Source organism: Lepidochelys olivacea, assembly GCF_965140295.1.
Source record: "Lepidochelys olivacea isolate rLepOli2 genome assembly, chromosome: 17".
Lineage (NCBI taxonomy): Eukaryota > Metazoa > Chordata > Testudines > Cheloniidae > Lepidochelys > Lepidochelys olivacea.
The window spans coordinates 17,868,878-17,882,653 of record NC_140427.1 but is presented as its reverse complement, the minus strand read 5'-3'; the positions used below and the strand labels follow the sequence as shown (position 1 = coordinate 17,882,653).

Genomic DNA, 13,776 nt, shown 5'->3' with positions numbered 1-13,776 from the left:
GGAGTGTATCTAACTGAAGCTAACCATTTCAGTGTAGAACTGCCCTTAGAGGCGTGGAAGAACCCCCACTCTCCATCAACATATTGCATTCTGCTTGGGGGCCAGGTGGAGAATCTGCACTCACTTTGAGGGGGAATTTGCCCAAATCCTTCCGTTTCTTTAGCGCTGCTTTCACCACCCCAAAGAGCACATCTGTGTGTATTGTCCTCTCGTGAGCTTCGTCTAGAAGGACGACACTGTATTTGCGCAGCAGGGGATCGCCAATGGCTTCGCGGAGAAGCATCCCATCCGTTAGGAACTTGATTCGCGTCTCTTCTGAGGTGAAATCTTCAAAGCGCACTGTGTAGCCGACCTAAGGAAACAGTCATGCAGGACAAGGCACAGACACCAAATCACGTATATTTATAACAGCTGTGATTCACACTAAAGGATCCCAAAGCATCCAGACTATCCTTACAGGCATCCCTTCACCCATATCCAGTTAGAACTGCAAGTGCAATTTAAGGAGGCTGCATGTATTTACATTCTGTGGGTCACAGGCCCCAAGATTCTAACCTACCCCAAAGAGAGCTGCCAAAATCTTAGCATAATCACTATTTTCTGGCACTGACGGAGGAAGTTCACCCCGAAAAAAACCTGAGGAATTCACTGTAAAATTTAATAAACACGCAAGATATAACCCCCTTTCCCAGAAGCCAGTGAACTGGATCACAAGAAATTAAAGTCAAGTGAAGGTCATACACTGCCCACAATTTACATGCACAACTCCCATCAACATCAACTCCAGTTTCACCATGGATTAAGTGCTGGATGTGGCCATTTGTACATATCACAGGTGTCATGAGCCTAACCCAAACTAAAACCAGTTCTAGAGGACACAGCAGATGCGGCTGATGCAGAGGCTCTGGCAGACACCATGCACAATGATTTTCCTGTCCAGGAACACCTCATCCAAAGGGCTACATGTGGATTATTATAAACGGCTACTCTCAAATTAACAGTGAATTAGCAGTTTGGAGCCCTCATACCCAAAGGCAGGAGAGCATATTGCAGAGGTGCCTAGTCCTAGGAAGGGTAAAGGCTGCCAGGTTTGTGCAGGGCTTCTCGGTCACCAATGCAAAAAGCAAAGGGTCACATGCTCCCTAACAAGATGGGTCGTAACTGGGAAAAGGCAGCATGAGGAGCAGCAACAAAAGCCAAGCCGTGCTTTAAAACAAAGTTGTGGAGAGGGTGGGAGGAGAGAGGAATAATCCATTTAGATGCAGACTTAATTTTTAAAATACCGAACAAGATGATACACTCCAACCCTAAGTGCATCCTATGAGAGAAACCAAAAGGATTTGATCAGTTCTAAAAAGCCACCCAAAACCCCAACATTTGGCCCTCAGAATACCGAAAAGGCCGTGAATACACTTCTGTGCGTGTTTAAACGTTCAGTAAACAAAAGACACTACCATCCTTGCTGGAAGCCACTGCCTATTCCTGAAACACTTCGTTAAAGGGCCGATCTTGTATATATATTTTTCCATTCTCCCTCATAGCAACTGCAGCAAGTTCCCAAGAGTCACAGCTCTGCGCATGCCCTAGCTTGTTGCTGTCACCTATAATCAGTGCTGGAACAGGGGGGATATGGCAAGCTGATTTTTTATTCATTAGCCAGCATCTTTTTAAATAAAAGCAACATAACTGGCCCCTACCTGGCGAGAGAAAAGCCACGCAATGGCTCAGCCACTTGGCTGGATGCAAGAGACAGTGTTTTTATTATTGTATCCTATTAAATGTAGACAGCACTTTATCCCTTGTGGTTCTAGGATCCATGCAACTGCTCTGACCACCTGCTGTCCTCACCTACCCAACACGACCATGCATCTCAACCGCTTTATTTGAGGCCACCTTACGTACCAGTTTCCCCAGCTCTGTTTTCTTCTCATCCGAAACTCTAGTAGCTAAGGATATAGCAGCTACTCTACGAGGCTGGGTCACCGCAATGATGCCTTGGCGGCCGATTCCTGCTTCATAGAGGTATTGTGGGATCTGAGTCGTCTTCCCTGAGCCTGTTTCCCCTATACAGCAACAAATGGAACAGACATTTGCATCTCTAATGAGAGGCTCTCAAGCCATTTTGCAAACATTTGTTAATTAAGTCTCATCCCTCCGTGAGGCAGGTGTTGTTCCCATTCTGCCAATGGGAAAGCTGAGGAAGAAAGAATTAGGGTGATTTAACCTATGGGAACAGAACCCAAGTACCCCTGCTCTAACCACTAGATACACCACTTCACTTGATAACGCTCATCTCATTCCCCATGGTTGGTCCCTGGTACAGAATTTTAAAGGCAAACCACAAGTAAATAGAAGCAGAGTTCTGTATGCTACAGAAGAGCTCCCAAGAACACTCAGCACAGCACAAAGCCTACGATTATTCCTTTTTAGGTTCCCCCAGCATCACACCGCACTCAGACCCCTAGATGGATCACACCTTCCTAGGAAGCCCCTGCCGGAGCATGGAGCTGGCTCGTGAGGCTCAGATAAGTGGTTTCTTTTCAGTATATATGGCACTAGTACGTGGCCTGCGTTTTAAAGCTTTTGAAGTTATGCTCCCATAAAATCCTGGGAGCAAGAGACTGAAGAGACCCATTCAGTGATCCAGTCCACCTCCCTGCCACTGCAGGACTGGCTCCTACAATAGGCTTCTTAGTGTTTTGTGCAGTTTAGTCTTAAAAATTCCAGATAACAGAGCTTCCACAATCTGCCTGGGGTGACTATTCGCAGTTGGAACTGTCAGTTTTCTCTGATATTCAGCCTAGGAATTTCCTGTCTTAATTTCTTCCCACTATTTCTAGTTATATGTCCACCTACCACACCAAATAATTCCTCTCCATTGGCTTATGCCCCAACTTAATCGTTGCTGGGCAAGTACTTTTGAAGTAGATGGATTTTTGTTTTGCTTGCAATTCATATTTAGCAAACAAGAACACTGGGCCAAGAAACTGAGACACACAGACAGGAGCTGTTCTTTCAGCACCACACAGAGGGCTACCCAAAAATGCCATCCCTTTAACCCACCCACGCTCCCAATTCTGCCACTACACAGTCAGCTGTAATGAAAGTGGCAACCATCGCTTACTTCATAGGGCACAATCAGTCTTATGAACCAGAAACATAGGACAGTGATAAAAACAGGGCTTTGTACTAGCACTGAGTTACTGGATCTGCTTGTACCTATTACAGCACCGACGACAAAATGCTTTCATTGCTTGGGACAGATACAAGTTGGAACCAGGCACAATGCTTCAGAGAACATGAATTTGGAACTATTTCAAGTCTCAGGAGCAACAAAGAGCAGGAAACTAACATTAATGCCAATTTCATTCCCCTGCAATTTTATTGGTTCTTATGAGTCTGTTTTTAGTACCTTTATTTGGGGGAAAATACTTTTAAATTCAAACAAAGAACAATAAGGTAATTCGTAGCGCTTCAGCTTTCTAGTGGCCACCAACAGGGATTCCTCCTCACAAAGGACTCTGAACATGTTACAGGTGCATGGGGGGGAGGGGCGTATTCTTCTTGACTCTTGTAAAACACTGACAGTAGAGAATAGGACACCTTTCATGAGAATCACGTAGCTTCCAATACACCAGGGCCTGAACCAAATATATCCCTTCTTTAGGGAGCGGAAAAAACTGGAGGAGACACCCCCAGCTCTGCAGCCTCCTCACCTATTAGGTCTTGGCCGCTGTTGAGTCTGGTATGGTTTCAACCAGCACACAGTGCTAGTTTGTGCTGTACCCCTATGTTCACCCCTTTTACAAGACTATGATAAATTTCGTATAAAAGTATGTCTTGTGAGATGTCATTTGAAAACTGATAATTTACTGATCATTATTGTCCTGATAAAATATGTGTGGCAACATTGTATGTAAAGTTACAAGATTCTACTGTATGATGTTACTGGGGCTTTGTCTACACTGCCAATTGAACAACAGTGCTTAAGAAAGCCTCCCCCCCCCCCCCCCGAAAGACAAAAGTTTTGCAGCAGCAAGTTGCAGTGTAAATGGCTCGTTATCAGCAGGAGCGCTCTCCTGTCAACAATGCAAACTCCGCTGTAGTGGGTGGAAGTATTTTGTTGGCAAAAGTGCCAACAAACAGCGTTTACACTGCCCAACTTTTAGCAACACGGCTGTGTCGCTAAAAGCTGTGTAGTGGACAAAGCCTAAGAGAGATTCAACACCTGGAGAGCAGTCAAACTAGTTCTCCAGAAACAAAAGACTAGCCAATACCTCAGCCAGGTGTCAACAAGTTCACATAAGCCATCACCTGGTTAAGTGGTCATTCCTTGGCATGAAAGAGGGCGTGGGGAAAAATAATCTACATCCAGACAAAGATATATCTTGGGGTTTCTTTCCATCCACACAGACTTTCTGTCTCCTGAACCTTAGCTGGAGATGACTCACAAAGAAGAGAAGAACTGCAAGAAAGTAGAGTAGATGTCCCATGTTCTCTCTTCTTTCTCTCTATCCACATCACCTCAAGAACAAAGGAAGAAACATTGGACTTGGGGAGAGACCCTGACTGAAAGAAATTCAGCCAATAAGACTGTGGTGAGAAAGACCTTTGTTTTGAATTCACTTAGCTTATTAAGTTAGGCATTAGTTGTGTTTTACTTTTACTTTTTTTTTTTCTTGTAACCAGTTCTGACATTTAGTTTTCTGTAGTTAATAAACTTGTTTCACGGACTATGTATAAGCTTGTATCACCTGGTGAGATAAGAGAGTAGACTGTGTCTATGCTGTGTAAATTTTTGTGATGATTTTGCAAGGACATCTATCTAAGATGACAGAACCACCAAAATGGCTTTTTAAAAACAAATTTTCAAATATTTACTACTTGCCCCTGACATTCTGATTATTATTTGTATTGCAGTAGCACCAGGAGCCCCAGTCATGGTCCAGGATCCCACTGTGCTAGGCACTGTACAAACACACACTGAACAGAGATGGTCCTTGCCCCAAAGAACTTCCAACTAACTAATGACTTCCACCTCCTGCCCCTTTCCCAAGATACTCACGGAGGAGGATGCTCTCACTTCAGTCAAAGTCACCATTAAGAGATCATTTTTGTTCAGCCATGCTACTGCAGCAGTATTACTATCCTAAGGAAGGCTGGTTGACATGAAAAGCCCACATCCACTAACTATGTAATTAGTGGCCATAAAGAATATGATGCCGCGCTGCCAGAGAAAACTCTTTTGCAATGTAATTCTTCACGAAGAGCGGTGACTAGAAATGCACATATTGAGGGGCTCGCATCATGTGTATTCTGCACTAAAACCACATCTCTGCAGAGATATGTCCTCTATTTTCTTTTTCATGGTTACACTTTGACACATGCAACAGGGCTCAGAAGTCAGCAGGGTGAGGGCAATGTGGGAGCGGAGGAAAGGAAGAAGGAATCAGAAGAATGACAAGAAGTTCAGAAGTAACATGATTGTGTGATACGATTGTGATTCCTAGACGGATGGGAAGTAGAAAGCCAAATGTAAGCTGCCCAGCTACAGACTGGGGCAGAGGGAGCAACTATTTACCACACTCCGCAGCTGCAGAACCTTCAAGTGGCATATTGTAATACATATTTAGCAAGTGATAATGCAAACCATACAACTACTGAAGGGAAATGAGAAAAGTACTGTGCATTCCTTGACTAGAAAATTATTGTGGTCAACACTTTTTTGAAGTGTTCGCTGATTGCATGTGTGAAATTTGAGGCACTTCATGCCTAATTTTAACAAGTGCTGAGCCCCCATATTTCCAGCTGGAGTCAATGGGATCTGCGACTCTTCAGCTCTTAAAAGTCACACATAAGGTGTCTCAAGCTGGGCTTATAAAAACAGAGGAATCATTAGTGAACACTTCTGAAAATTCAACTAAGAAGGTGCTTTTACCTAGGGAACAGATGGTTTTTACATTTTTGGATTTTTTTGGCCGGGGCGGGATGGGGTGGAACGATAGGATCATAGAAATGCAGGACTGGAAGGAACCTCATGAGGCCACCTAGGTCAGTTCCCTGCACTGAGGTAGGATTAAGTATTATCTAGACCATCCTGACAGGTGTTTGTTTAACCCATTCTTAAAAACCTCCAGTGACAGAGATTCCACAGCCTCCCTAGGTAATCTGTTCCAGTGTTTAACTACCTTTACAGTTACGAAGTTTTCCCTAATGTCTAATTAAAGATCTACTTGGCTGCAATTTAAACCTATTACTTCTTGTCCAGTCCTCAGTGGTTAAGGAGAACAATTTATTATGCTCTTCTGTATAACAACCCTTTACATACTTGAAGGCTTATTAGGTCCCCTCTCAGTCTTCTCTTCTCCAGACTAAACAAACCCAATTTTTTCAATCTTTCCTCACAGGTCATGTTTTCTAGACCTTTAATCATTTTTGTTGCTCCCCTCTGGACTTTCTCCAGTTTGTCCATATCTTTCCCTAAGTATGGTGCCCAGAACTGGACACACTACTCCAGTTGAGATCTTATCAGTGCGGAGTAGAATAGAAGAACTGCTTCTTATCAACATTCCTGCTAATACAGAGATGGGCAAACTACAGCCCGCAGGCCTGTCCTGCCCAGCCTTTCAGCAACTCCCAGGGGAGGCTACCCCCAGCCCCTCCTCCGCTGTCTCCCCTCCTCTGCAGCCACGAGGGCAGCGCTCTGAGCGGCGGGGTTGCGCACTCCTGCAGGACAGCGCGGCAGCTTGTCTGGCTCTGGCCAGACATGCTGCTCTGAGCAGCATGGTAAGGGGGCTGGGGGGCTGGATTAAGGGGCAGGGGGTTCCAGGGGGCAGTCAGGGGACTGGGAGCAAGGGGCGGTTGGATGGGGCAGAGGTTTGGGGGGGGGGTGCAGTCAGGGGACGTGGAACGGCCAGGGGGTTGGATAAGCGTGGGAGTCCCGGGGGGGCCTGTCAGGGGGCGGGGGTGTGGATAGGGGACTGGGAGCAGGGGGGCTGGATAGGCATGGGAGTCCCTGGGAGCCTGTCAGGGGCGGGAGTGTGGATAGGGGACAAGGAGTAGGGGATGGGGCCCTGGGGGGCAGTTAGAGGCGGAGAGTGCCGGGAGGGGGCAGTCAGGGGACAAGGAGCAGGGGGGGTTGGATGGGTCAGGGGTTCTGAGGAGGGCAGCTAGGCAGCAGGAAGTGGGAGGGGTCAGATAGGGGGCGGGGGCCAGGCTGTTTGGGGAGGCACAGCCTTCCCTACCTGGCCCTCCATACAGTTTTGCAACCCCAATGTGGCCCTTGGGCCAAAAAGTTTGCCCACCCCTTTGCTAATACATCCCAGAATGATGTTTGCTTTTGTTTTTGCAACAGTATTACATTGTTGATTCATATTTAGCGTGTGACCCACTATAGCTCCCACACCCTTTTTCTGCAGTATTCCTTCCCAGGCAGTCATTTCCCATTGTGTATCTGTGCAGCTGATTATTCCTACGTGTAGTACTTTGCATTTCTCCTTATTGAAATTTCATCCTGTTTATTTTAGACTATTTCTCCAGTTTGTTAACATCATTTTGAATTCTAATCCTGTGGTCCAAAGCACTTGCAACCCCTTCCAGCTTGGTACTGTCCGCAAACTTTTTAAGTGTCATCTCTATGCCACTGTCCAAATCATTTATGAAGATACTGAATAGAACCAGACCTAGGACAGATCCCTGTCCACCCAATATGCCCTTCCAGCTTGACTGTGAACCATTATAACTACTCTTTGAGTAGTACGAAAGCGATTAAGGGAGGGATAGTAAGCAGCAATAAAATTCCTGGCTTTCCCCATACAATTAAGTCACTGCAAGTCTTAACTGGGAATCTTGGGTGCTTGGCTGTTCCAAGCCTCATGAAAAGTAGGGAGAACTGCCCTGGACTTGTTAGTGCTGTGCCTTTCCTGGGGTTTGTGTCCAGCATTCATGCTGGCGGCTACAGCATCAGATCTGGCTCACAACTGCCTATGCCCTGGCCTCCAATATCCGTTTATTTCAATGGTAAATATATCTTCACTTCAATTAAAAAAAAAAACACTCAAAGTCAGACACCATATATTATGAACAAACAATCTGTTTGAACAAACTACTAAGGGCACATTGTACCTAATTACTAACAACATTTTAGATTAAAGCTTTTCACTATATGTCATACATTCATGTGGTTCTCCATCTGAAAAATGAATAAGACTGTAAACTCTCTGGGAAAAGGACTGTCTTTTACTCTGTCTATTACAATGGAGCTTCATATATAGTGGGGCCTCTGGGCATTCCCATGACACAATCAGCTTCACTTCCCAGCACAGAAAGTTTGGGTTATGAACACTGTAGGGAAATGTTTGTTTGGACACAGCAGTTTCTTTTGGAATTGAAGAAAGAATCCACATAGACTTTGTAAATACTTAATTATATCTTTCTAAAGTACTAATATGACCCACATCACCACAGTATCTGAACATCTCACAATCTCCAGTGTGTTTATCCTTGAAGCATTCCCGTGATGCTGGGCATTGCTATTTACTCCATTTTTACATGGGGGAAACTGAGGCACGGAGGAAGTAAGCGATTAGCCCCAGGTCACGTAGGAAACAGAGCTGGGAAATTGAACCCAGAACTCTCAAGTCCTAGGCTAGTGCCCTCACTACTGTCCTGCTCTGCTACACAAAGCTAAACTATGGGCCAATCTCGACTCCCCCACACCCCTTTTCACTCACCCAATGTCTCAGCGATAGCTGTGGGACCAGACTCCCCGGCGGAGGAGGAACAAGTTACTTATCTGTCCTGGGAGGAAGAGAACTGTCTGCCCCTGTCTGTGTGTGGCGGTGGGAGAGCGAGAGATAGGGCTACTCCATGGGGCTCGCTGGCCCACGAGCCTTCCTGGCAGGCGAGGGTGGCACGAAGGGCTCCTCCTGCCAGGGGAACGGGATGCTGAGTGCGCCCTGGGAGACAGCCGGGGGGTAGGGAAAGCCCAGCGGAGGAGGAAGTAGGCAGAACCCCCTGGTCGAGTGGGGACTGCGGGGGGCTCCCAGCCCCGGGCCGAGCGGGGGGGGGTCTCTCCCCGCCCGTGGGACGCAGGGGGCAGCGGGTCTCGCCCAGTCCTGCCCCCAGGGAAGAGGTCGCTCCCGGCCCGCGCTCACCGATGAGGATGGCGCTCTCCAGGCTCCGGAGCTGGCTGAGCAGCGGCCCCCGTGCCTGGAAGATGGGCAGGCTCCTGCGCTGCGTCTCCCCGGCGCTGGGAGCCAGCGGCGGGCGCTTGGCTCCGGGCGGCGCCAGCAGCATGGCTCTGCGGGGAGCGGGCGCCAGCTTCACTCTCTTGGCCGGGGGCAGCTCGCCGCCCTGAGGCATCGCCCCCGGGCCGGGGCCGCGGCCGGGCCGGGATCAGCTCGCACCGGAGGACATGCGGCCGCCCCGCCCCCCGCCCACGTGCTACCGCTGCAGGCCGCGCACAGGGATTACCGCCCGGCTCCGCGACAACCCCCCCCGGGACTACAACTCCCAGCCTGCCCCGCTCCCGCGGCCTGCGCCCCACTAGCCCAGAGCGGGGCAGGCTGGGAGCTGTAGTCCCCACAGCCCACAAGTGGAGCATGCTGTACGGTGGGCCTGGCCCGGGGACCTTACCCTGGCTCCGCTGGTTAGGGGCTGTCCATACGTTACATAAGGTATCAGGGGGTGGATCCTTAATTGTGGTAGTTGTGTCACTCTTACAAGGAGTGGGGAGGTCTTGAAAAAAATCACCAAAAATGTAATTTATGGACAACCCCTTACTCTACCCTCTCTTCCCACCAGGCTGCCAGCTACTTGTTAATAAAAGTGTGAGAATGTGTGTGCAGAACACACAGACACAGGTAAAGATTCACCTGTGTGCACCGCACCTTTGCTATCTCAACTTTATACTGATAAAAGCCTATGCCTATGGATAGTTTTAAGGCTTCTAACATAACCCATAATAGGACATCCACTTACCCAGCCTGTTGCCACACCCACAGGCATATTCAGGTGGTGTTCAGCATCTTGTCTTCAACCACCTGAGGAGTGCAAGAAGGAAAAGTGCATGGAGACCGAGCACTGGGGAGTGTGTGCTCAAGCCTTCAACCATACAAGGGATGATGGAAAAGGGGACAACAGGGGGCACTGGGGAAATCAGAGCTTTCCAGCACAAAAGAAAGAGGGTGGGGTAGGTGGAAAGAGGACAGAGATCTAAGCTTAGGAGTCAAAATGAAGACGATCTGAAATCTTGGATTAGAAAAGATATACAGATTAAAAATGTGCCAAGCAGTTCCAAATGGCTCCCAGGCCTAGAGTTTCTGCTGGTGTCCCTCCACAGAGGGCATTTGACAGTCCATGGTCACCACATTCAAAAATACACTGAAAAGTGGATCAAACATACAAACATTTACCAAAGAAACAGGCTTTAAATGTCCCTTTTAAATACTGTTTCTGCCCTTTTATGCTACCCACTGTTATGCTGAGAGATACTGGTAGCAATCACAAACCTCTTTGAAACTGGGTATGAACGTACCCTGCAATTAACGTAATAGTCAGGATGAGTTGATCAACACCCCCAGCATCCCCTCTCCCCAAGACAAAGGAAGGGTTATGAACCCACACAAGGGTTTTGGATTGTGTGAGTGAAGGGTTTTTTTTGGGCTATTATTTGTTTTTTCTCAGGGGGTGAGGTAGAACAGAACAGAGAGGCAGAGGCAAAAAGTGAGGAAGCCAAGCAGTAGCTTGTGAGCACAATGAGACCATGGAAAAAGCTAGAGAGAGCTTTTGGGTCTGGTGCTGGCTAAAGAGGCTCCAAGCTGTAAGCTAAGAAACTGCCCTTTTTTGGTTTTGATTGCTCCTGCATTTGGAGCAGCAGGACTTTGTACCTTTCCTGATAAATAAACAAGACCGCAAAGAAAATGGCAGACTCTTATCAATTTCTGCTTCCAACTGGAACATCCCCAGGGCCCTGAAATTTGACTTGCCGCTTTTCAAACTCAGTGGCTACAGTACCATTCTTTGGGAACATTTCTATCAGAAGTCCTCAGGAGACCAGGCCCAGGGCTAACACTTCTTTTCTCTGTTCTGATGGAAGGTCCAACTGAAATGTGGAAATTTCTATCTCCTTTCTCCAGAGAGGGAAGAAGGCAAAAGACAGTGAATTTAACGGCGAGGACAGAGTCACCTAGCCTAATGGAAATAAGGTCGCCCTGTTAAATATCTCAATACTAGCAGTATCATCTTCTGCAGTTCACTTCCCCTTCGAATTGACTAATTACTTTCTTAAAGAATAGTGTCACACGGCATGGGGGAATGGGCAGTTTATTTTTATTTTTAAAAGTGTACAAGCAGCAGCTAAAGCATAAGAATTCTGGAGTCCTATTTCTGAGTTTTAGGCCCAAATATAACATGACATATGGGCAAATTACGTGTCCCCTCTCTCCATTATTGGGCAGTCACCACAGAATTACAGCACTGGAAGGGAATTCGAGAAGTCTTCTAATCCAGTCCCCTGCACTCAAGGTAGGACTAAGTGTTATTTAGACCATCCCTGACAGGTGTTTGTCTCACCCGCTCTTAAAAATCTACAGTGACAGAGAATCCACAACGTCCCTAGGCAATTTATTCCAGTGCTTAACTACCCTAATAGGTAGGAAGCTTTTCCTAATGCCCACCCTAAACCACCCTTCCTGCAATTTGAGTCCATTGCTTCTTGGCCTAGCCTGAGAGATTAATGAGAACAATTTTTCTCTCTCTTCCTTGCAAAAAGCTTTTACGTACTTATGTTATCATGTCCCCCCAAAGTCTTCTCTTCTCCAGACTAAACAAACTCAGTTTTTTCAATCTTCCCTCATAGGTCATGTTTTCTAACCCTCAAATCAGTCCACAGAAGAGCAAAACAAATTTCTCCAATTTGTCCACATCTTTCCTGAAATGTGGCACCCAGAACTGAACACAATACTCCAGTTGAGGCCTAATCAGCGTGGCGTAGAATAGAAGAATTACTTCCTGTGTCTTGCTTACTTGCTTGCTACCATGCTTCCCAACAAACCACAGCAAATAAGCTTACCTAGCTGCACTGAAAGAATACAAAAATAACAAGCTGTTTTAGAAAAATACTCCAACTTCAGTTTGGGATAATGCTGACTTTGGAATCTGAAGGTAGGAGAGTCTCAACCAAAGCTACCATTTTAGAATCACAAATGAAACACCTGAAAATAACTATGGCTGGTTCCTTATCAGTAGCCACCACACCATCTCCTACACCATTTGTGTAATGAATATTTACTTCAATAAAGTGTGAGTGCCTGATGTTTCAAAGAGATGAAGCTTAAGAGAGTTTAAGAGACAGCTTTCCAAACTAAAGTATAATACAAAGGCTCTGATGTGGAACAATCACTATCATGCATTGGGAATCTAATTTGGCTAAGCAAGTGTTTTCTGTAGTGGTTCTTGCTACTATTAAATATTTTATGCATGCAATTTATGAAGTACAATAATTTTCTTCATTTAAACTTTGACAAGAGGTTCAGAGGATGAGCAGCTTTGTTTTTAGACTATGACCAAAATTCTTCACACATTTGTTAAACACTTAGCCGGCCTATAAAATGTCTTAGGAACATGCAATCTGTCTCATCACCTGTAGCCACCCACCCTCCTTGAATGATCTTCAAGGAAAGAAGAATGCTGTAGAAAGTGCTGTTGGCCATTTGACACACAGCACTCTCACCAATAGTACAGGATGGTGTTTGGGGAAGCAGTGTTCACTTACAGTCATTAAAGACCGCTTGGCATTTTCCTACAAGAGTAAGGTTATTATATGTTTGGATAACTGCATTCCACCTTCATAAAATTTTACTGCCTCTTAAAGTGGTTGTATGTCCTGTCATAAACTGTTGTTTACAGTTTCTCATCACTATTATTAGCGGCTAGAACCGATGGAAGTGATAGAGGTAGTTCAGCCTTTGGTGAAATTTAAAAGACTAGCAGTCGTTTCAAGCCATGTACGTACCTAAGACAGACACAAAAAAGGGGGCTTCTTCCTATTTTTAGTTCAACACATGATTTGTCTCTCTCTAAAGTATATGGTTATTATATGACTACAACGGGGAACACTGACCATTTGAAGCCAGAGAGGGAAGTTTGGGAAGCCAGGCTACCCTGTTCCAGGAGTCCCAGAGCAGACAAAGGCCAAGGGAACAGCAGAGGCAGAGGCTGGAAGAAACAGGTGGTCCCAGAATAATAGTGTTGGGAAGAAACCAGAACCAGGAGCCTTGTAGTGTAGAGTGGGATGAGGCATGGCTTCCTTACCCCCCCACCCATCCAGGACAAATTCTGGGAAGGAGAGCAGCATATAATCTATGTCTTCCCTCACATGGATGTAAAAAAGCTTAAAGAGATTTAAAAGAAATGCCAGAAAAGAGCGCAACAAGTAAACAGAGCTAGGAAGCAACAGGCAATGAAAAGCCATTTTATACTATAATAAGCCAGCAGCTGTCTCTCTAGCCGCATAACTCAGGCAAGCAGTCTCCTCCTATACTTCCTATTTCTTTATGATAGGCACATCTCAATATACCCCAAGCAGATTTACTTCAACATCTTCTTTAATGGAGCAGTAGGCCCATCAGCCACTGATCTGGCCTGCAGCTTGCTGGTACTTAGCCTGACAAGCCTGCCTCCCCTTTATGTTAAGTGAAGGCAGGGGTCTGGGTGGCAGAAGATGGAACTCACTGCCCTGAAATGTCATCAGCTGCATAAAAATCTATGGTCTGG

The 13,776-nt window shown here is 46.3% G+C and overlaps 1 protein-coding gene across 4 annotated transcripts in view; it reads right to left on the bottom strand.

The window, feature by feature from the left end:
- Positions 1 to 13,776, bottom strand: part of DHX33 (DEAH-box helicase 33) — a 28,647-nt gene that overhangs the window by 13,746 nt on the left and 1,125 nt on the right. The window contains exons 2-4 of one of the 4 annotated variants that reach the window (XM_084650700.1): positions 9,982 to 10,043; positions 1,903 to 2,063; positions 125 to 352 (exon numbers count right to left, since the gene is read on the bottom strand). In XM_084650700.1, the coding sequence (XP_084506826.1) occupies positions 125 to 283 (159 nt within the window). In that variant the 5' untranslated portion in view covers positions 284 to 352; positions 1,903 to 2,063; positions 9,982 to 10,043. Of the gene's footprint in view, positions 1 to 124; positions 353 to 1,902; positions 2,064 to 8,732; positions 8,809 to 9,155; positions 9,431 to 9,981; positions 10,044 to 13,776 lie in introns of those variants that run through there. The other 3 variants (XM_084650699.1, XM_084650702.1, XM_084650701.1) reach the window with 3 other exon arrangements.